This window comes from Camelina sativa, chromosome 6 (genome assembly GCF_000633955.1).
Source record: "Camelina sativa cultivar DH55 chromosome 6, Cs, whole genome shotgun sequence".
NCBI lineage: Eukaryota > Viridiplantae > Streptophyta > Magnoliopsida > Brassicales > Brassicaceae > Camelina > Camelina sativa.
The window spans coordinates 14286370-14309033 of record NC_025690.1 but is presented as its reverse complement, the minus strand read 5'-3'; the positions used below and the strand labels follow the sequence as shown (position 1 = coordinate 14309033).

The 22664-nt window shown below is 35.2% G+C and overlaps 6 protein-coding genes, 1 non-coding gene and 1 pseudogene across 11 annotated transcripts in view; 1 reads left to right on the top strand and 7 right to left on the bottom strand.

Moving 5' to 3' along the window:
• On the top strand, nt 409-1690 carry LOC104791319 (annotated as a pseudogene).
• Nucleotides 1785-4526, bottom strand: LOC104791318. The gene is made up of 4 exons (XM_010517170.2): nt 4245-4526; nt 3132-3920; nt 2348-2770; nt 1785-2247 (listed from the first exon to the last, which is right to left on the bottom strand). Exons 2-4 carry the CDS (start codon nt 3910-3912, stop codon nt 2087-2089), a joined length of 1365 nt encoding a protein of 454 aa, XP_010515472.1. The 5' UTR covers nt 3913-3920; nt 4245-4526; the 3' UTR covers nt 1785-2086.
• LOC104791317 lies at nt 5412-6148 on the bottom strand. The gene has a single exon (XM_010517169.2). The coding sequence runs from the start codon at nt 6077-6079 to the stop codon at nt 5603-5605; it is 477 nt and encodes a 158-aa protein (XP_010515471.1). The 5' UTR covers nt 6080-6148; the 3' UTR covers nt 5412-5602.
• On the bottom strand, nt 6987-7060 carry TRNAN-GUU. Its single transcript has one exon. It is a non-coding gene; the product is annotated as a tRNA-Asn (tRNA).
• On the bottom strand, nt 7262-8558 carry LOC104791316 (zinc-finger homeodomain protein 7-like). Its single transcript, XM_010517167.2, has 2 exons — nt 8220-8558; nt 7262-8110 (listed from the first exon to the last, which is right to left on the bottom strand). The coding sequence occupies exon 2, from the start codon at nt 8101-8103 to the stop codon at nt 7324-7326; it is 780 nt and encodes a 259-aa protein (XP_010515469.1). The 5' UTR covers nt 8104-8110; nt 8220-8558; the 3' UTR covers nt 7262-7323.
• Nucleotides 9497-11087, bottom strand: LOC104791315 (DNA-3-methyladenine glycosylase 1-like). 5 transcript variants are annotated; one of them, XR_002038626.1, is made up of 3 exons: nt 10168-11087; nt 9963-10035; nt 9497-9814 (listed from the first exon to the last, which is right to left on the bottom strand). XR_002038626.1 is itself a non-coding variant. In XM_010517165.2 (2 exons), the coding sequence occupies exon 1, from the start codon at nt 10994-10996 to the stop codon at nt 10178-10180; it is 819 nt and encodes a 272-aa protein (XP_010515467.1). In that variant the 5' UTR covers nt 10997-11087; the 3' UTR covers nt 9497-10035; nt 10168-10177. The 5 variants fall into 5 exon arrangements, 3 of the variants coding, with proteins under 3 accessions (XP_010515467.1, XP_010515468.1, XP_010515466.1); XR_002038625.1 differs by having other exon boundaries at nt 9963-11087; XM_010517165.2 differs by having other exon boundaries at nt 9497-10035.
• LOC104791314 (GATA transcription factor 18-like) lies at nt 12042-13630 on the bottom strand. Its single transcript, XM_010517163.2, has 2 exons — nt 12978-13630; nt 12042-12573 (listed from the first exon to the last, which is right to left on the bottom strand). Exons 1-2 carry the CDS (start codon nt 13476-13478, stop codon nt 12205-12207), a joined length of 870 nt encoding a protein of 289 aa, XP_010515465.1. The 5' UTR covers nt 13479-13630; the 3' UTR covers nt 12042-12204.
• LOC104791311 (AP-3 complex subunit sigma) overlaps nt 21031-22664 on the bottom strand; it is a 2370-nt gene continuing 736 nt past the window's right edge. Inside the window, exons 3-7 of the mRNA XM_010517159.2 lie at nt 22530-22591; nt 22355-22451; nt 21716-21786; nt 21443-21534; nt 21031-21349 (exon numbers count right to left, since the gene is read on the bottom strand). Of these exons, the coding sequence (XP_010515461.1) occupies nt 21283-21349; nt 21443-21534; nt 21716-21786; nt 22355-22451; nt 22530-22591 (389 nt within the window). The 3' untranslated portion in view covers nt 21031-21282. The remainder of the gene's footprint in view (nt 21350-21442; nt 21535-21715; nt 21787-22354; nt 22452-22529; nt 22592-22664) is intronic.

Genomic DNA, 22664 nt, shown 5'->3' with positions numbered 1-22664 from the left:
ATAAATGACAAAATATTTATTGTTTTTAAATTTTTGTGTTTTTATACAAAAACTCTTAGAAAATGGGAAAGAAGGAGTATGATTTAAGATAAAATATATATGGTGAAAGTTTACTTACAAAATTAGGCATGAAGAAACCATAGTGTGTTACTGTGTTTGATTGGTAAACACAAACAAAAAAGCCGTACAAGTGGTACAACTTTTAACGTTTACCAATCGGACCCGTATATATGTGACAGCTTACAGTAATATTCGAATTTTAACGGTATTGAAACTTTCACATTTTCATGTCAACACAACATTGTAACATACTCCTCTCTCTCCCACACAAGAGAAGAAATCAAAATATTACTATTACATCAATGTAATGGACCAGAAGTTTTAATATATGGTCCTCAACTGAGGAAACAAGCCCATTAATTTGCTTACCCATTGATTCTGCATCACGCCACGTGGATGAAGATGAATGGATTCGATGATCCATGGCAACGTCGTCGTCTTCTTCTTCTTCTCTCCTTCTCCACTATTGCAATTTTTCTACTTTGAAACTTCCTCCTCAAACCTGAAAAGTTCGAGACTTTCGAGCTATTGTTCGATTTATCTCTCGTGGGTCTCCTTTGTTTGTCTCTGGCTCTGGATCTATGACCGTTAAAAGATTCTCTAGCAGAGACGGAGGAAGCAGCAGTAATGACGGTAACAAAAATTTTGAGGCAATCGAGCAAGAATCTTCCATCAGAGGTTCCTCGGAGCTTCGGGACGAGTTGGTTGGTATTGAAGCCATTCTTAATCGTCTGGTAAGTAGGTAGTGATGTATTCTCATTGTTGCACGCAATGTGTTCGATGAAATGTCCCCTTTTTAGTATCGAAATTGGTGTTTCTGACCCCTGTTTTTAAATGATGATGATGACAGAGCAAATGGGTTGTGTCTGCTCTATTTGGTTCGATCATTCTTCTACGACATGATGGTGCAGCCTTGTGGGCAGCCATTGGATCGATTTTGAATTCCGCTCTCTCTCTAGTTCTGAAACGTATACTTAACCAAGAGAGACCTTTTGCAACATTGCGATCTGATCCCGGGATGCCATCTTCTCACGCTCAATCCATTTCTTTCATATCTGTCTTTGCTGTTTTATCCGGTAAAGTAAAAAAAGCACTTAGCAGCTTAAACTGTCTCACTATCATCATCAAACTGTTTTGAGACAATACCCACCCGGGGTCGTGTTTTCTGCAGTTATGGAATGGCTTGAAACCAGTGGAGTCTCTTTGTTACTTAGCGGCTTCATCCTCGCATTGGGTTCATACTTTGTAAGTCATTCCATGCTTTAGCAACCAATCTCCTTATCCATTTAGGCTTGGAATCATTTAGTATTTGATCTCCCTTTCTCTCTGCGTTATTACAATGTTGAAAACTTGAGAGATATTTTGTTTTTTTCTTGTGTATAGATACGTTTAAGGGTTTCACAGAAGCTACACACAAGCAGTCAAGTGGTGGTGGGTGCCATTGTGGGTTCTCTTTTCTGCATCTTGTGGTATACAACGTGGAACTCGCTTCTACGTGAAGCCTTTGAGTCATCTCTATTAGTTCAAATATCTGTATTTCTGGTTGCAGTTACATTTGCGCTCGCATTCGCAGTGTACGTTGTACTTAACTGGTTCAAAGACGACAGATAATCAAATCAATTAAGCTTAACAGGTTAAAATTAAAAATTGTATCCCTCCATATCTTTTCAAATTATCAAATGTTGGATTCTGAGCCCGTTGGTGGAAATTAAGAATAAATCAAATTCAAAAATGTAAGGTTTCTTTGAGATGTAAGCAAAAGCCAAGCACCTTACACTAGAGCTAACATTGACTGTTAACAGGAAACAAACCGAACCAAATATTAGTGACTATGGCTGCCACTCAGTATGCCACCGCAAAAAAAAGTGTTTGCAGCTTCTCGGAGCTATACATCCTCTTGAGAACAGTTAAAACAATAACCAAATATATGTATATATATTTCTATTCACAAGGCGTACGCTAAACGTCCTGTATCTTTTATTTCTCATGCTCGCATCAAACCCGTCACCTGAGACAAGAGACTTACTTAATCATCCTTAAAAGGTTTTGATACTTCGGATGATGGCTTGGCTGCGGGAATGTAAGACCATGCCAATGCCGCACTTCCTAGAGTAATGGTTGCTGCAATTGATCCCCAAATCCATCTCTGCCTCTTCTTTCTCTTCTGCCTCTCTCGTCGTGCTACCTCTGGTATCAACAAAAATGGGAGATTAGAGTTTGAAAAAAAAAAAAAAAAGATAAGAGATGGCAAAGGAACATTTGGTGAATGATAGTGATTTTCTTTTACCTATGGCCTCTTGGTTTCGTTGGGACATTTCTCTATTCACAGCCTCATAGTAGTGTACACGATCAGACAACCGTGTGATTTCAAAGTTCTTAGTTTCGAGCATAGATTCCATCTCCATCTCTACCTCCGCCTTCGCCATACCTCTGCCTAAAGAGTCAGAGACAAACCTAGCAACCTCGAGTTGGCAGCGTAGTTCTTCTGCTAGATTCATGTTGTTGGTCGAGGCGGTAGGATCAATAGGAACGAACATACCAACCTGAGCCAACTGTTCACGGAGTCTCTGCCAGTGAATTTGCATCTGCTCCAGAGACTCCTCTGTTTGTTTTCTTTTCTCGATTTCCATTAGTAAACTAAGCCTTATCTCCCTTAGTTCAGATTCGATGTTGTTAACTGAACTCTGCATTCCACTGTCGGTTGATAGTTCTGGAAAAAAAAAACAAAAATGCATTACAAACAGTTCTAAATTATACCGTCAAGTTAAAGTTTAACTTTTATGATACTTATGAGATACATGGGAAATGAATAATGCATTAGTCCTCATGATTAGGACAACTTTCTCCTCACTTTCAATAAATCCAGAAGCACACATAACTGGAAAACAAGAAAAGGCTACTACTGCACATTTAAGAAACAGTACCGATATCCCGAAAAGCACAAAGGTCAAAAAGAGAAGGGACTCGGAACATGTGTTTAGTCATACTATCTTGGGAATGTTAAGATCATTTGCATTGACAGTCATCTCACAAGGAAATACGTAGTAAGAGAATAAGGTTTAGATAAGTACCATCCCAAGCATCATAAAACTCTCCCACAGGTGTAGCAAGTCTTTGTGAACCTTCCTCTCCAGCATCACCCTCTACTTCGGTGTTACTTGTGAAGCTTCCTGATTCACCTGGGTCATAGAAATCTTCAGACTCACTCTCCTTGTCTGTTTTGATAGTGACAGGCTCAGACATATTATTATTTTCCCTATCTAAACCATTGGCAGCATTATCCTCCAACTCTGAGTTTCCTCCATTCTCAATTTTACCGTCAAGCGGACTCCAATTCCCAACAGGACCATCAAAATTAAAGTTAGCAACATGATGAGCATGAACTCCACTGGAAAAATCCTCTTCAGTAGCCTCACTGATAGGAAAGGAGAAGGAGGTGGACCTCCTCCGAGGGGAAACCTTTAAATCAGTTTCAGCAGCAGTAATAGTTTCCTCTTTCTTCAGGTGGGAAGAAGAAGAAGAAGAAGAAGAAGAAGAAGAAGAAGAGACAACATTAGCCTCAGAAGAGCTTTTAAGAAGACGCGGAGGTCCACGTGATTTGTGGTTGATAATGTAAGGCGAAGGCGGGAAAGAAGATGGCGAATTGGGAAGCGGGATCGCATCAGGAGTAGCGTAGAGAGCAGGTGACATCTGAGGACGAGTCGCCGTCCTCTCGTTAGGTAATTTACCTTTACCTTTCTCAAGTTTTGATATCGGCGGCCTTGAGTAAAACGCGGTTGGAACACTCTCGACAGATGTGGAAGCCCCTGGCTCTATCATTCTATCCAAAGCAATAGCAGAAAACGTAGGCATGGCTCTCTCTGCCACACAACAAAAAAAAAAAATCAATTCAAAATCCAAAAAATCACAAGAGCGTTCCGAAATCAGAAAACGAAAGACAAAACAATTACGAAATGCAAATCAATTAGCTAATTGAACCACATCTACACCATCGCTATACCTAAACCAAAAAAAAAAAAAAAAAAACCTAGAATCGAGAAGAAGCTGGCAAAATCAATTACAAATCGATAATCAAAACGAATCTCAAAAGATTCAGACCTACGATGACGAAATTTTCCCAGAAATTACACGGAGCAACAACAACAACAGAAACAAAATCCGGAAGGCGCAAAAAGAAGGATTACCTCAAGCGCGAAGGGGATCTCTCCACGGAAGAAGAAAGCTGAATAAATAAATAAATAAAAAGATTCCAACGGTAGAGATCGGTGTTAAACGGAAGCGATACGACGGCGAAGATATTTATGAAGAAGAAGAAGAGCGATACGACATCGTATAAAAAGAGGAGGAGGAGGGAAGAAGAAGAAGACCTCTTCTCCAAGGCTTTNTTTTTTTTTTTTTTTTTTTTTAAATCTCTCTCTCTCTCACACACAGCTTTGTATCTCCGCAAATATTTAAAACGCTTTTGTTTTTTTTGTTCTTCGTTTGCTTCTTCCTCTATTCTAGGCGACCCATTTCTTAACAAAATTCGTTTATATTTAATTTATCTTTTTTGTAAACGTGGTCTTTTTGGAGATATATCTGAAAAGACAATTATAACCTTTAACGGTAAGCGTAACGAGCAAGGACGGCGCGATAACGAAGGGGTACTTTGTGTAAATGAATCAAATGGGTAGGGTTTCGGGAAGTAATCACAAACGACGTCGTTGAAGGGATCTTTGTTCAAGTGGGTCATATCTCGAATATTCATTTTAACGTCATTAAAACGATGACGTGGCTACATTCTGTGTCTTAAAAAAGCAAATTTTAAACCCATGGCCCAAATTTGTCTGTTCACGAATCTGTAAAGCCCATTTTGATAACGATTTTAAAAGTCTTTTTATAAAAAATTATTCTTGTCTTATTCAAACTGATAATACTACTTTTTAGAGACGGTTTCTTAAAACGTGTTACGTGACCCATGCGAACACGAGTATTCAAATCGGTTCATATAGTAATATTCTATACTATATAGTGTCTTTTACAAATAAATTTGGTCTTCACACAAGAATATGAGACTATGATATGTATTAGTATAATATTTTTCAGGAATTTGATGAGAAGAAAAATTCAAATCCATGTGTACATCTTGCCATTAAGAATTTGAAATTTTCTTTCTTTTTGCTTGGATTTTTTAAAAGATAAATGCTAAAGGTGGGAATATGAAGAATATAGAACATAACCTAATTCAAAGCTGGAGAAGGTCTTCTTGAGCTTGGACCGCTAATATATATCACCAAATTAGGAATTGATTCAACCATATATGTTTATATAAAAGTTGTCAAAAGTTCAAAAACCAACTTGTTGATCAATAATAAAGTCAAGAACTTTTTTTAATTTATCTTATTCTTGAAATAACCATTTAAAGTGTACAAATTCATTGCTTAATCCATCGTTTCAAATCTACTTACAGAATGGTTGGATTCTTTTGCAAGAGATTATATATATTAAAAGAAAAGAGAATGATATACAAATCTTTTTATTCGTTTTTTTCTTGTCCATTAATCTATCTGTAATGAATCACAGGTGCGTTAGAACTCGGATCCCACACACCTCCTTCCTTCACATACTCCATATACCTCGCAAACTCGGGTTTCGAAGTCGCCAAACTCTTCTTCTTCGTCGTAGACTTCTTCTTCTTCCTTTGGAAATGAACGTCAAAGAAACTGAATAAAGGATGAACAGAACCACCGGTTGGTTTCACCGTCGTCGGTGTCTTCTTCACCTCTTGATCCATCGGGTTTCTTGATTGACCATAAACACCAGCCGGAACGCTCGCGACCCTTTTCAACCTCGCTTCTTCCTCGCCGAGCTTTTCATAGCCACCATGGGGTTTCCTAGTGCTCATGGCTCTAAACATGGTCTCTGGTGTGGTGTGTATGAAAAAGGTGGATGTCTTTTTTTTTTCTTGTGTTAGGTGTGTTCTTGAATCTTTCTCCTCCTGATGGTGTTTAAGTAGTAGGCCAAGTTTGCTTTGTGACATGAAAAGAAAATAGTAGATCTGTTGACCTTTTTCTTTTTTTAAAAAAGTTCTTGTCTGTATGAGATCTCCACTCCAACAAACTAAATTAAATTTTTATATTACGTAATTAATAAAACATGTGTTATAGTGTTACACCCACATGATGTATATACATCTTCTCGTGAATCTCGATCCGTCCCCTATTAAATCGCCGGTCAAATGTGTTTGATGCTGACTATTACGTCTACATCTTTTAGACAATTCAAATGGACAATGGCTTTCTAGAGTTTTATATACTACTTACTTGTCTCGTGCAATACTAATTTATTTGTCTGATCCATCTACAACAATTTATAATTATTATTGGACTGACTGCAATTTGTCCAGCTTAAAGGGCAAAAATAAAAAAAAGGGAAACATCTCAGAAACAATTAGAAAAAGAAAAATTATATCTCTAACAAGCAAGATCCTTTTTAAAACCTTTTTCTAAACTTAGTCCAAGTCTTTTCTTTTTTTTTGATAAAAAGTTAAATTTTATACCATTTTTTATTTGTGACAGCAGTTGCAGAAACAACAAAGAAGACAGAAAGACCAAAAATTAGAAATAACAAAAAAACGGTAAAAACTTAGTCCAAGTTCTTTGTGTGTTTTAAATAATTCAAGGACTGATTGGCTGATGAAGCCCAAATTTTGCTGGTATTGAAGTGACAAGAGAGGGAGATGATTAGAAAGAATTATATTCACACACTTGATAAAAATTAACCTATATGTGAATTGCATTAGGTCAATAATAACATAATTGCATCATGTTGTTTTTCAGCTATCAACGGTTGGTTTTCTGCATCGGTTGAGTACAAAAATATGGGTTATGCGAGCTTATTGTTACATGAATTAGCACCAAAAATCTAGAAGAATCAACTTTGAGAAACGCTAGAAGGAGGGGTCGAACCTCCGACCTTGTGGTTAACAGCCACACGCTCTAACCAACTGAGCTATTCGAGCTTATTGCTAAAGTGTTGATTTGAAACATTAATTTACTTAGATGTTATTTATTTATATTCAAAGGTCTAATTTTATCACTTTCTTCAGCCACACACTAATAAAATAAAGAATCGTAATCCCAGATTGAGATATATATTTTTTTTTTTTTAAAACAACACATATATAATTGCACAGATTTAGTGATGGATTCATACTTCACGATTTTGAACAAATTTGAAGGCCAAAATTTATATATATAAAGTATAATTCACTTTAGACGGTGATCACAATTCACTAGTGGTGTTACTGTTCCTCTTCATTGCTTGCTTGTTATTATGCATCCAAACTTTAAAAACCTGTCTCCTCAGATTCACCACCTTACAAAACTTATCAATCTCTTCTTCATCTTTCTTCTGCATCCTCCACCCTAATCTCTCCGCAAACTCCTTCATCTTCTCCTTTTGTTCTTCGTTGATCTTGGTTCTCACTCTCTTCTTCTTCTTCCTCGTCGTCGTCGTCATCATCATCATCAAACATCTCCCATCAACGTTCTGGTTACGATGGCTAAGAATCTTCTTCATATCCTCACTCGACGACGAAGTCCTCCGTCCAATCTCACCCATTGGATGCATCACACGTGGCTGCATAGCCTTGTACGAGCTGTTGCTGTTGTAGAAAGCCGGAGTTATCATCATCTGATCTTGTTTGTGTCCGTACACTTCTTTCTTGTGGAAGCTCCGATGACAATTACAGGCGGCGCATTTTAGCGCACCGAACGTGCCTTCTTCACCACCGGCCAAGAACTCGCAGCATCCGTCTACAACGTGTCCTCCGGTGGAGGCCGCGTGGTTCTTCTGGCATTCACAGTACTTAGCTGGTTGGTCGACACGTGTCCTCGGTTTTTGGGTTTCTTTCTTGATCGGGAATAAAGCTATGGATGGATCTGCTGACTCTGGTTTGGCTTCTGGATCGGGGAACGGTTTGGTGTGTGCCTTTACTTCAATGGTGTTGGTTGAGATCATTGTTGTGGAAGTAATTGCATTACCTTTTCCTCCAACCTCCATTGAAAATCTGACTCAAAAGAAGAAGACCACTTTGTTAGAATTAATAATCATCATAGAATAATCATTCACTAATGCATGCAAAATAAGAGAAGGAATCTAATGAATTTTGTACTCACCTTAGCGACGATTATAGAGATGCTTTTTGTTATAAAGAAGAGTAGTGAGATGATATTGATGATATTGATGAAGAAGAAGAAGGAGAAGGAGAAATAGAAATTAAGGGTTGAATTGATGACGTATGTGCGTTTGTTTCCTATCACCCATCAAGTTTATTTCACATGAAAATCCAACAAAATATTGATTTAAAAACCTACTAGAGAGAGAGAGAGAGTGTGGGTTTGTGTGGTGGTGCCTCTTAATTTCGAGACATTGTCATATGTTTGTTATCTTTCACCACCTGCACCTTTGGTCCATCTCCCATTATTGCATTTCTCTCTCTTTCTCTATTTTCTTTTATGATGATGGTGTTACTAATTAATGTGTGTCTGCAAAAAACCCTAGTTTAGTCAAACTTATTACCTACTCGTAAGACTTTAAAAATGGTGAGTGAAAGGAAAGTTACAGGTGTATTGAACTACTTGTTCTAATTTAACCAATTTTTTGTTTTTCATTTTAGTGACTAGTATGATTTTTGTTACAATGTTTTAGGTATGACTTGAAGTTTTAACATACCATAAAATAAAGAATAACACTTAATATATCCATGTTTGTCAATCCAATACACTCTCAAAATATCTCTATTTATCAATCTTCACAAATTCTCTATGAGATTTAATTTAATGTTATAGTTTTATATAATAAATGAGTATACATATGGTGTTGCCGTGTTGGATGGAGGGTTTGCATGGAGTTTGATATTATTTACTAATAATAATACTAATAACTTCACTTTCCCATACAAATGAAATTAGGGTTTCTAATATAGGTGTTTAATAAATACTACTACTAAGTTTTACTAGCAAATAACTTAATCAGAGTTAATCATAGTCTTGAAAGAGAAGACATACTAAATTATTGTTTTCTGGTGGGGAGGGTTGAAGAAGAATTAAAGTGTGAAAGAAAGAAAAGCTGGTCCACATAAGCACAACAAAACCTGCAACTTTTATTTATCTCCACATGTCTCATGTCTCTCATTTTTCAGATTCTTTGTTTCCCACAGCTGTGTAGCACTTTATGATCATCTTCATTTCTTACCAAATACTGAAGTTAATCAATGGGAATAGATTTGCGCTTTAAGAGGTTGAATTTTACGCGTGACACAAACCTTACGAGTTTTTAGATTCTCTTCGTATGGATTAAGTGCTGATTTCACACGTAACTTGGCAGAATCAGATCCACACTAGGTCTACAATTGATTATTGGGCCAAGCCCAATACAAGGACGATACAACTAGTTGGCGCTTCTCTATACAAGAAGTCAAAGCAAAATGAAAACCACATATAATACATGTTTTACAAGTTACAACAATCACAGAATCATAACTAGATCTGTGGAACACGGTTAGGATAAATAAAAAGGTTTCTCTTACGTGCTCAAATATACAAAAGAGAAAACTCAGATTACTAGCAAAGTAATGGGCGTGGAATAGCTTATTCGTCACAGAATCAGAGCATCTGTCCGAGCCGACAAAGAACAACTGGGTCTTCAGTAATCATTACTGAAATGATTGGTTGCAACAAATCGTACTACAACGAACGATATAGAAGCTTCACTGAGAAAAGATCAGTCATGTTACTAGGATTGTTGCTAGCTATAGAAGACACATACGCAAAGATAATAACACTACTTTAAGATGATGATATAGGCTTTAAAGAATTGGGAGATTTCTACTTCAATAAAGTAATCCAAAAGCTACTAACCATGAGGCAGAACTTAAATGTCAAACCAACTAGCAAGTGTCTCTTATCCTTTCTAATCATGTAACTGTTCAAACTTCCAAAGTCAAGCATGAAACTTTCCATTAAGAAATCAAGATTGTCTATGTTCATATCATCCGTCAAAATATTTGCTCTTCAGATCAGAGCAATAAATGACAACAAAGAGAGGTTTTGTTAAAATTGTTACCATTTAGGTGCTATTTGGTCTTACGAGCCTCGATGAGTCTCCACATGTACCACGAACCAACGGACCTATAAGGACGCCATTTCTCACAAAGCTGCTCCATCTGTAACGGACCAGGAAGATCTCTCAACCCATAAAGATCTTTCACACCTTTCCTCACACCAAGATCACCCACAGGCAAAACATCAGGTCTATGCAACGAGAAGATCATAAACATATGAACAGTCCACACTCCAATCCCTTTAACCAAAGTTAACCGATCAATCAACTCTTCATCACTCATTTTCAAAATCAATTCATCGGAGAGCACACCGCTCTTGTACTTATCAGCTAGATCGTGGAGGTAACTCGCTTTTCTCCCGGAGACACCGATCTTACGGAGATCAACGGCGGAGAGTGAGATCACTGATTCAGGGAGAACACCTGATTCACCTCCGTCGAACAAAGAGATGAACCTATCGTATATACACTTGGCTGCTTTCGTCGCGAGCTGTTGGTAGAGGATGGATCTCGCTAAGGAGAGGAACGGAGGATTGGCTGATTCGAACACTGGAGGATCGTTGTGCGTTGTGATTAACGCTCCGAGGATTTCGTCGGAGCTTTCTAAGTGAAGGAGAGCGAGATCAACCGCTGATTTGGTTGATAGAGAAGGAGACGACGCGGTGATGACGATGATCGGATCTGACGAAACTTTCCTTAATTTACGAGGTCGAAACGTGATCCTAGAAGAAGTAGAAGAACCAGTGACCTCTGAAACATTATTAAGATTACCGGCGACGGAGATTGAAGAACCCGGTTTATTCACGGCGGTTAGGGTTTTACGGAGAGACATAACGACGGCGGAGTTGATAAGTAATGAAAACTGCAGAATTCTTCTCGCGTTAAGCCAGACAAGTATACTAAATTGGGCCTTTAAGTGATCTCAATCAGCCCATTATCAAGCCCAATTCTACCAAAATGTTATATACCCCACATTTGCGGTTTTGAGTATTTTTATTTCTATTGACAACTGAATAGAAAACGATATTAATAATTTTTATAATATTGTTTTTTTTGGTTTTATGATCGTGCAGAGAGATTTAAAAAGCTGGTGGAATTAGTACAAAACATGTTGCAGAATCGGTTCAGTAAAAAAATCTGAAAAGTAATAAGTAAGTTAAAAAAAAAAAAAAGGAAAATATTCTGTAGAGCACATATTGACACGAACAAAAGGTCAAGATAGAGGTGGGAGTAGTAAAGGACAAAACGACGGTCAAAATATATAAAAAGGGCGGAGGGAGAGAAGAAACAGAGCATAATACGACAAAAATAAGTTCATTAAATCACTACAATGCTCTCTGATCCAAACTGAAACACAACAGTAACCTCCAAAACCCACACATTGGTACGATCAGAATCTTATATCTCTCCCCAATTCGACGATCAGATTTCAATCTTCACACTACCAAACAGCTATCCCCCAAAACTTTTAATTTTTTTTTCTCTTTTATTTCTATTTTTCTAATTTTTATTAACCAGTGAAAATAATTTATTAAAGTCTCTCAGTTGTGAAATTCAGGGACTCAGGTGGAACTGAAACTTCTCCGTTCAACTTCAAAAACTATATACATTAAAAGAGTTCTATCCTATGTCTCTATTTTTGGTCTATGTTTTTTTTTTTATGCACATCTCTCTTTCAATTTTGTTTTGCTTTCTTAATATTTTGATTACATGTTTTTATCACGAACACTGTTGTTTGAAGAATCTAACTGTATTAAATATGATTTTCATTATTTAGACTAAAGCAGAGAAAATTTCCATTTAAAGAAGGTTAAATTTTTTAAAAATATATATATAGAAAATGAATTTTAAATTTGACCAGAACGGTACTTTTATAGATAAACCATAAGTTAGACCGTCGCTATCAATAACATCAACATCGTCTATCGATATACACTTCTAATGTTTTTTTTTTTTTTCATAACATTTTTTTTTTAATTAGACATGATTAAACCACATGGAGATTTTTAAGAATCTAACGTCGTTTTCTTCTTTTCCCTTTCATCTGGTAAAGTCATGAACAAGACTTGCCCTATCCGCCACGTTAAGCCTCCACGAAAGGAACGGAACGCCACCGTGAGCACCGTCGGATTCACCATTGTTTCCTACTCCCCCGTTGTAATCATCCATGAACCTGATCTCGTTTGCCGGATAGTTACAAGGAACCCTCTGCGTCGAGTGATGATGAGCCCACGGAGTACCATTGTTGTTGTTGTTACTGGTGGCAGCATGGTAATTATTGTAGCCGGAGTTGTGATGCCCGTACTGCTCGTTTTGAACCGGTGCAGCTCCAACGACGATGTTTCCCGAAGCCGCCGTGGTTCTTCTTTCTTCCTTCTTGAAACGAATGCCGCATGCGTTGCATAGGGACTACAAATTCCAAAACCATTCATATCATTTAACCATCAATATCTCTATATATTTAATGTTGTTTCAATAAATAGAGCAATAGAGAACTGGAGAAAAAAAAAAAAGGGATGAACTTAATTAGTGTCTCGTTTTGCAAATATTTGTTGATTATTTATAAGAAGTCGCATACTTCAAAAGAACTATATTCAAATAATTACAGTCCATCAAAATCGTTCTTTAATGTTTCTTTCAATAAATTAAGCTATGGAGAAAGGGATTTATTGGTTCTAGTGAAAAAATAGATAGGCAAATATTCAAAACAAAAAGGATGAAATGTCACTCTTTTTGTTGTAAATCTTCCTTCTAATTGTTTATGTAAAAGAAACATTCAAAGAAAAATAATGGAATATTAATAATTTAGTCACCTTAGGGCCTCTAGGACCATTCCTCCATAGAGGAGTAGAAGTAGTGTCGCAGTTGGCACAGCGTCTGGAGAGAAGAGAATCACCGCCACCACCACCACCGGAACAACCACGAGTTGGCTTGTTAGAGGAGAAAGGAAGAACGTTACTGAACGGTGTCGTTTTCGAGTTGTTGTTTTTGGTGTGAAGCAAGTCCCAGAAGTTGGAGATGCAAGAAGAAGCACCAGAGGAAGTAGAGCGTCTACGTTTCTCGTCCTCCTCACAAAGCCGCGTAGAAGGAGTTCCAAGTGAGAGAGTGCAGTCAACAGCGGAGGAAGAGTGATTATAGTCCTCGCCGGTCTGTTCAAAAACGCCGCCGTTTGGCATGGAGAAGACCATCGAGTAAGAACCGGCGTTGGAGGAGTTGTTGTTGTTGTAGCAGCAGCTTTGACTGTGGTGGTGGAACATTCCACAAGAATGACAATACTGACCCTGCGTTGAAGTAGTGTACGGAGTCTGCATCATCGCTCTCACACACTTCTCTCTCTCTCTCTCACTCTCTCTCTCTCTCTCTCTTTGAAAACCCTAAGTGTAAAATCTTAAGAGAAGCTAAAGAAAATAATGGGAGGAGATAAATTAAGTTGCAGGTTTCACGTTGGAGTGAAGTGAATGAAGAATGGAGAAGGGGTCTCACACCTATATATAGAATGAGACATGTATATGTGCTTTATATGCAGGTTTATATTAAAACGAATATTTAAAATCAATAGAATATGTGGGGACGCAGCTTTTTACGAAGTAATTTTAATACTATCATTTACTCAAATGGGGTTTGCTTGTTTTTTTATGTATTTTTTTAATTATAAAATACGATGAAACGATGATATCAAGTTTCTTCAGACACACACAGCCAAGTATATTTTTCTACTAAGATAACACATGCTTGGTCTATATATAGAATCTATGTGATTGTGTTGTGTGAATAATTAACTCAATTCGATAGACCTATATATAACCTATTTCAAGTTCGTTACGGAGTTGATTAGCCTTAAGACTAAGGATGGTATGATATGATAAGAAATGGCGTAATCTGTAAAAATTATCAATATTAAATCAAAGAAAATGGAAAATGTATAAGCAACAAAAATGTCGAAACCATGTAGAAAGTAACTGATCCTGGTTAGAAAGGTGAAGGGTATGAGCTAGTCGAAGGACAGCAAACTTCAAAATGTGAAAGCCAGTCTAAAGATGAACATATTCGGTAACATATGCTAAAAGCCTAAAACCAAATCATTTCATTGCGTGCTTCTGAGTATTATAGATTGAAGTTTGGTGTAAGTAGATATGGTAAATCTTATCGTTGTGGTGAGAAAACGTACGACTTTTGGACCATCTAAGTTACAACTCTTGTTAATTCGTCATTTCTTTTTAAAGCAATTATTATGTCACTCACACACGAATGTAAACCTACATGTATCATGTATGATACCAGTTTATGAAGCATTTGAAAATTATTGATATCTTTTTTGGAGGATATTTACATAAAAAAAGAACGTTGAAGAAGGAGAGAGTGTGATGTGATGTTGATGGTCATTGAAGAAGGGTGGTCAAAATTTAGCCCACGTGACAAGGGGGAGAGAAGAGGAAGAAAGAGTACAGTCATCACTGCAAATATCTCCGATCACGAGGCTCAAAATTTTTTTAATTTCTTTTTTTTGTTCACTCCATCAAATATAATGCTATAAACCTCTGTCTCTTTACGTATCTCTCTGCCCTAAAGCCCTGAATCTCACGCGCTCCTGCACTGTCGCGCGTGGTCTCGTCCTTTACTACTCCACATCGCAATCACACGTTCGATATCTGCTCAGCCTCATGTGGTTAATGATGATCCATGATGATGTAAGTAAAAATAACTTAGATTTGGTTATTAGATTTCTTCAAAACTTGCAGCTATATCTAGATTCTAGAGTCTACCCCTACCCTTTTTNTTTTTTTTTTTTTTTTTTTTTTTTTTTTTTTTTTTTTTTTTTTTTTTTTTTTTACCCCTACTCTTGTCGTCAACGAATACTAGTCTTCGTCCCTATATAGTGTTATTTTATTTCTATGGATTTTGTATGTTAAATGCTTTACCTACTATTACTTAAATTCTTCCTTTTATTGTAAATATATGGACTCTCGATTGGTAGAAGAAGAGCTTCAGCTAGATAAATCGGATGGGCACAAGTATAATTTTATAATTACCGGGACACAAATTTAAATCTTGTATAGAAAACAATTAAAATAAAAACTGTTGTTAACCTTTTACCAAAAAAAAAAAAAAACTGTTGATGATTTTTTTTGTTTTTTTTTTCTTCTTGTACGTTTTGTGGAACGATTTTAAGCATGCATGAGAAATATCAAATATCATAAAAATAATACCAAAGATTTAGGGGAGCTGAAATTAAAGCCTTGCAATTCAAATGTAAATGAAAAACTAAAGAAAAAAACAAAATTTTGATAAAACAAAAAATGATAATCTGATCAAGATGATGGACATGTGTATCGAGATGAATGAATCGCTTATCACACAGTTCAGGTACTGATAACTGACACTTCATTGTAGATGATGTTGATTATGGTATGTTTTTCTGTATTATTTTCTTACCCTATTTTACACTTGATTTTTACTTCAAATTGGGTATGTAATCAAGATGATTTACTCGCCTTTTGAAGTTTATTTCGACAAACAAGAAACAACGTACCCATGATCATCTTAAAACATAAAAGAGTTACTATATCAACTGAATATAATTAAAACAATGTTAGTTACAACTTTGTAAGCTTACATGACTATCATCTCTATTATTCGTCCCCTTACATAAGCAACAATTTACAATGAAAATATCAACGCGATTTATATATGAGCGAGTCAACCTTTTATTTGTTTCATTAACGCAAAGCGTTTGGTTTTCCTATCACTATCTTGTTAGAGAACAAGTTTAGAAATGGCCTGTTTCGTGTTTCACACATCAGCTGCACACTAATGACCACGAGCCATATTTAAAGATTTCAACGTCAAAACTGAATTCAGCTACATTGATTTAGCCATTAATAATTATCAGAAAATTTTGTTAGTTTTAGGTTTAACATTATTTTGTTTATAATCTTCTAGACATGTATTTGTTCATGTTATGAATGATGGTTAATTTACCTAAATAGTTCACAAAACTCTATACCACAAAGAGAGTAGTAATATTTTATTTTTGGGCAAAAGAGAGTATTATATATAGTACGAGAGAGTATATTATATATATATATCACATTTTTATAGTATCATACGAGTTGTTAAATAGTATAATTTCTGTTCATAAATCGACTAAAACATTTTACTAGAGAAAAAGAAAACAAACTAGGTGGTTAAATCATATATAAACACCACGTTGTCTCTTAGTATAAATGATTCACAAACAAAACAATCTTCCATTTTGTCGTGTTAGAAACACTCATAGTAACTTATCGAAAACCATGAGAAACCAATTCCTGTTGAGGTTTTTAATAAAGAGAATACGAATTTGGAATCATAATGACATGAGAATATCCAAGAAGATTTGGAAGAGTTTGTAGAGTAACAAGAAAAATACTGCATGAAAAGAAAAGCTAATAGATTAGATTGTGAGGAACCCAAAAGATAAAGGGAAGAATCCCCTCTATTCAAGTGAAGTACCTTCCTACAATGATCAAAGCAACACCCCCCAATGAACCTATGCATACACATGTATGAACTATATACATCTCTTCTTCTTTCATTCTTTTTAAATGTTTTATTTTTCACTTTTCATGTTTTCTTAGCTTAACAAGAGAGAGATTCTGCTCTTGAATCTCGATGGGTCAAAGAAGGACTCTCTAAAAAGGAAAGGTCAAAGAACTAATAATACTCCCCATAAATTTGATCTTGAACTAGTGAAAAGAAACAAAGAAAAAGCTATTTGGACCCACCTCTTAAATCATTATACCTAATAGTAATACCACATGATAACTTTTTTTTCCCTATAAGCCAAATTATAATGATACGGTACAAAGAACATGTATATGTTTCGATGGATAATCACGGGGTTTTATAATTCAGAATATTTGAGACGTATAATTTCAAAATATTCATTATGATGATTCACAAATATAAATTTATATATATATATATATAATTATTTATGTGCATTTGAGTTAGAAAACTAAAACAAAAGGGTCACTCAATTTCTGATTGTGTAAATATTCCACGACTTCATCACTAGTAGTCTAGTACCATGTTAAAACATTCACCAAACCTGAACAACGGAGATCTTGATCTCCGATAAACTTAAATGTCTCGTTATTAAGCTATCTCATTGTTTCGCAAGCCTCTTTTTTAAAAAATGATTTAGTTGTTTCGAATAGCAAGTTACCTATCAATTCATAACATTTAATTTATTTATTTTTTGAATATATACTATATAAAAAAGGTGAAAATCAGATCGTCTTGAGATTGCCGAAACTTAGTTCGACTAATGAGACGACCACCACTTTCCAAAAGATGCTCTGTCGAACGTTTATATTTATTTATACAATTTATAACTCTAATTATTGTACGTAACCTATATTTATAGTAATTTGATAAACTCGAAACATAAAACCGTGATTACCCCGAGACACATATAGCGTTACGTTTCGCCACTACATGCAAAGCTACTGACATCTCACACGCGACCCAACCACCCGTGATTAAGACGCTACCACCCGCCTACACGTTCTAAACTCACGGGCCTTAACGGCGCGTGGTTGTATTGTGAATTTTGAATAAACCAACCATTTCTCACTAACGCTGATAAATAAACTATGTAATTAACTACTGTAATTATACTCCGGGATTTGCTTTATTTGGAAATTTAATTTGTTTTTCAGTAGTATATTTTGAATTTAAATACCTCAAAAACATTTCACCTATATATTTCTGGATATGAAATGACAATCCAATACTATAGTAGGAGTATTTCTTAATTTAAGTAATACAAATTATTTTATGGTTTGTTTAGACCATCTCCAATAATTTTTTTATTTTTTCATTTATAATAGAGAAACTCTATAATAGAAGTGAGTTTTATTCCAATGATTCTCTGTTCTCATCTTTAAAATAGAGATTTCTCTATTTATAGAGTATCCTTTATAAAAAAAATAGGATTCCTCTATAAATAGAGGAAAAAATAGCAATGTTTATTTTAAATGTGAGAATAGATGACCATTGGAGTAAAATTTATTTTTATTATAGAGTTCCTCTATTATAGAGGCAAAAATAGAGAACCATTGGAAATGGACTTATGAATGAAAAAAAAAAAAGAGGAAAACAAACGAGCTCTAGATCAATTTGCCAATATGTATAAATCTTGCAATAAACTATTTTTTCCAAGAGAACAGAAAATCACAATCTTAAAATGGCATTTTCTATGAGATATATTTTATAACACACATTTAATATAGTTACAACAAGTTCATGTATGCAAACATTTAGATGTTTTACTCGAATATACATACATACATACTACAATTGTATAAGTACTTTGACGTTTGCGAGTTTGCGTAGACAAGAGTAATTTACACAACTCTAAAAAGGAAGAAAAACAGAAACGGCTATACGCAAAACAAAAAGAAGACCGGCTCGTAGTCCAGTACGAAAGCAATAAACTACACGGTGTTTGATGGGATGATGCAACGATGATGATGTTTGGATTCGGTGGGAACCACAACGTTCCGAAAAAAGTATCGCGAGTTCCAAGACAGAGATCGTGTTTTTTGGTGACGACGACGACGAGTAGTCTGATTACTTGAATTAATCCTTTTGTCGTTAATCAGGTTCGCCACGTGGACACTAGCCGCGAGATTTAATTCTGTTCCGCATGCATGCATGTTAAAGAGAGAGAGCGATCTAATGATAAGTCATTAAACAACAACTAAAATTTGTTTAACTGTATAACGTTTATTTTAATTTAATGTAAGTATGTGTTGGGTTTAGGAGTCGTCTTGGTCACATACTCACATTAATAGATTAAAAAAAAACATTCCTCAAAAGTTACAAAACACGACTGGAATGTTTTCTCATCTCTGCCCTTTTGATGGATTCTGCTTTCTCTTTATTTTTTTTTTTGAAAATTCTGTTTGTATGGTATGCGTTCTTAAAAAATGTAAAAATCATTATAGGGGCTAACTAAGAATGCTTTCTGCTTTTGAATTATTATACACACTTCTTAAAAATTAATAATGTGTATATATTGTTGTTTATACTCTATTAATTGATTGAATCAGTCTACTTGGAGAAATGTACTTTACTCTAAGTTATTATTTGTGGAAAATGTTATACTGTATTTGTCATTAACAGTCACTTATTAAGATGTTTACAGTTTAGTTATACTATTACTTGTTTTCTTTTCTTTTTGGTGTTGCCACCATAATAGTTATGAGCACTTCTACTGAAACTAATTACAGTTGGAAATTGGAATCTAAGAAGTCTATTTGCAACGTTTCCCTCGATATATCAATCATCAATATAATTCAGTTGACCAAAAAAAAAAATTTACTTATTATTATTATCTTTCAAATTAGCCCCGTGATTTTTTTGTTAAACGGTTAATAGAAAGGTACAAATTCCAGCTGTCGTATGTTAAGACCAGATTTTTTTTTTGGTCTACGGCTCCTGTAACTTCATGTTGTCCCCTCGAAAGCGTCTCTTCACATCTCCTAAAGATTTATGTTATGAACTGTTCTGTATTTTTTTTTTATAAAAGACTTCAGCTACAGTTTTTGTATTCAGTCAACTAATATATGGTTTGAGTCGTTTGACTGTAATATAGGAGTGTAGCTCTCCATTTTTGCTTGTTTTATATAAAAAAATTTAGAAACACAAATTAATCTTAACAGTGATAAAATATACTAACAATTTTGGTGTAGGTAAGGCATAAATAGCTTAATTCTAATACTATTTGTTACTTACATAAATTCAAATGTTCGTTGGGTTTAATAAACTTTTATATTTGAAAATCTCAGGGGATATAACACATTTTATTGGTTTAATAATTCTTTGTGATTAATTTAGGAAGAGGAAAAAAAAGAGAAACAAATGTGGGAGTGGTCCAACGTACGTGAAAAGGGCAAAAGTGGAAAAAGAAAACTTGTTGGACCAACTAGAGGAATGCCCCAAGATTGGGAGAGGTATCAATCATCATGATTATAAAAAAAAAAAAAAAAACATAAGATATGCAAATATAAATATGATCAAAGGTGGTCACTTTGGTCCATGGTACATCTTTGCTACTGGCTTGACCAATACAAATGTATATCTCGATTTGTTGTATCATCTTTATCCAACAAGTTTCTCTTTTTTTTTATATAGTATGTGTTTCGCTCTCAACGTTTCCCAATTAAAAATCACACTCCACTTTGAATCTTCCACTTATACTATTCTTTTGTCTTCAACACAACACAAAATTTCCAACTTTTTTCTTGTTCTTGTAGCCCAATAGCTTTAGGTGCATAAAGAGGGAAACATTCCATCCTAATTTGGATAATCGTCGTTTTTTTTTGTAAATTGAAAATTATTAATATGAATGCAACTACTTTATACTTTAAAAGATTCAATATCCCCTCCCATTCTCCCAATATTAAGTTAGGTGTTTCCTATTTGAATTGGAATCAGTAGTAACAACAGTGTTGTATTTTTGAAAGTATATACCATTATTATGTTATATTTTTTTTTAATTTTTTTTTGCATATATATAAAACCAACATAGGCATCTTATCTATCTATTGGGTACTAGAAAAGGTCAAAAAGCTGGTACTGAGAAATGCAGAGATGGATCATAAGAATTTCAAAAGGTAGAATGATACTAATTGGATATGAATTGGCACTTCAAACCATTTTCGAATCTTCAGTCTTCTTTCCCCAACCCATCGAATTCCGTTTTGACTCTTTTCACACAAAGCACGCCGTTCGGCGTTTTCGTACTTGCTATAATTTACCTTGTAGGCTTGTAGCTCCCTATAACTTTCTATTCTAGTTTAATTATCCATAATAATCTTAATGTGGACATTGTTTAACATTTTATAATCTTAACTTCTCATCGTTTTTGTTACATTCTCAAACAGCATGCAGTTTCCATCCATCCCCCCAGTTACAATTCTTAGGCCCACGGTTAGACCATTGAGCCCATTCACGAAACATTTGGTGGTAACTAAACAAAACATGTTTGGACTTTGGATCAAGACACCTTTGTTATACATGTTTTGTCTGACTTCTTGTTTCCAGTGACAGTTCAGGAAGCTTTAAAGCTTATCGGCCACGCCAGCCGGAAACAGACTTCGGCACAAGTGAAATTGAATTTGAGGCAGCTTCTAATCTGCAAAAAACACAGAAGTGCAACTGTGTTTATCTCCACACCACAAATGCAGAAAACAGTAGAGAGACTGAGAGAGGAGGGTGAGGGAGCTACTTTGATATTTCTTTAACAGCTTTCATGACTTCGGCAGAACTAGTTTCTAGTACCTGTCCTCCAAATACAATCTCATCTAACACTGCGTGCATCTGTAACATGTGAGTGAAAGAAAGAAGAAGAAATTAAAAGCATTACTACTTTAACATGGGTTTGTTTCTGGTAAGTTATCTAAAAAGAGTGACCAAATAAGTCTGCAGTAGCATCAGCTTTTGAATATAAAATCGAGTATATGGTGGAACGGACTATTCTTTGTAAAAAAAAAACCATTACCTTGCTGTAGTTGAACACAATGTCGAGTTCACAGACATTGCTGAAGCATTTGTCCAGTGTTTCAACAAGAACTGCCAACGCAATAATCTTAACTTAGATCATCATAATATGAATTCACAGCTTTAATTGAGAAAGAATCAACGAGCAGAGGAATAATCAATAATTCGTATTTAACAACAATCCGTCACAGGCGAAGTTGACACAAGCCAAGTATACTCTGTCTATTACCTAAAAGGAAAGAACTATACCGAAAATTTGATTAAAGAGAGACTCAAATTGGAAAGAGAACTACAATACCAATATAAATATACTCTGAGATTACATTCTAATTCTATACCCGAGAAATTGAGCTGGCACACTACTCAGGCACATTTGTACTTGATTCATGGCGACAAGCTTTAATGAGAGAGCAAAGAGCCTAAGAAACTGAACTGCGAACAAGATACTGATTCCGAATTCTGTCTTTCCATATGGTCAAGATGTTCGAAACAAGCTAAAAACTACAGAACTATCTCATTCCAAAGCACAGAAATTGAAATGGAGCTAGGTTAACAGACAAGCCATCTAAGATTATATTGGAATCTAAGAACAATAGCGATTGACTATATAATAAACCAATCAAAACAAACAAAAACGCACCTTGAATGAGATCAAGCATAGCAAGCTCATTTTCAGAACCATCAAATACTAGCACAAAATAGAGTGTAGCATAGTGTTTGTATACAAGCCGAGAGTCCTGTAAATATATTAACTCAGCCAAAATAACGTATTGTTGATTGTATATAAATAGCACAAACAATGAAGAAGCCATTACCGGGCCAAACAACGAATCGATCTCCAGAAAATTGCTTACGTTCTCAGGTCTACTGCACAGTACTGTAATTTACAATTTAATCAAAAAAACAAAACTGTAGCCTCTAACGATCATACCAAAAAAAAAAAAACAAAA

What these genes read in the sequence shown, in the direction of transcription:
- LOC104791318 (XM_010517170.2), bottom strand. Translation starts at nt 3,912, where the DNA reads ATGCCTACGTTTTCTGCTATTGCTTTGGATAGAATGATAGAGCCAGGG. An exon ending in GTTTTATGATGCTTGGGATG is followed by an intron (nt 2,771 to 3,131) that starts GTACTTATCTAA and finishes TTTTTTTTCCAG; the next exon opens with AACTATCAACCGACAGTGGA. An exon ending in ACGAAACCAAGAGGCCATAG is followed by an intron (nt 2,248 to 2,347) that starts GTAAAAGAAAAT and finishes TGTTGATACCAG; the next exon opens with AGGTAGCACGACGAGAGAGG.
- LOC104791317 (XM_010517169.2), bottom strand. Translation starts at nt 6,079, where the DNA reads ATGTCACAAAGCAAACTTGGCCTACTACTTAAACACCATCAGGAGGAG.
- LOC104791316 (XM_010517167.2), bottom strand. Translation starts at nt 8,103, where the DNA reads ATGGAGGTTGGAGGAAAAGGTAATGCAATTACTTCCACAACAATGATC.
- LOC104791315 (XM_010517165.2), bottom strand. Translation starts at nt 10,996, where the DNA reads ATGTCTCTCCGTAAAACCCTAACCGCCGTGAATAAACCGGGTTCTTCA.
- LOC104791314 (XM_010517163.2), bottom strand. Translation starts at nt 13,478, where the DNA reads ATGATGCAGACTCCGTACACTACTTCAACGCAGGGTCAGTATTGTCAT. An exon ending in ATGGTCCTAGAGGCCCTAAG is followed by an intron (nt 12,574 to 12,977) that starts GTGACTAAATTA and finishes TGGAATTTGTAG; the next exon opens with TCCCTATGCAACGCATGCGG.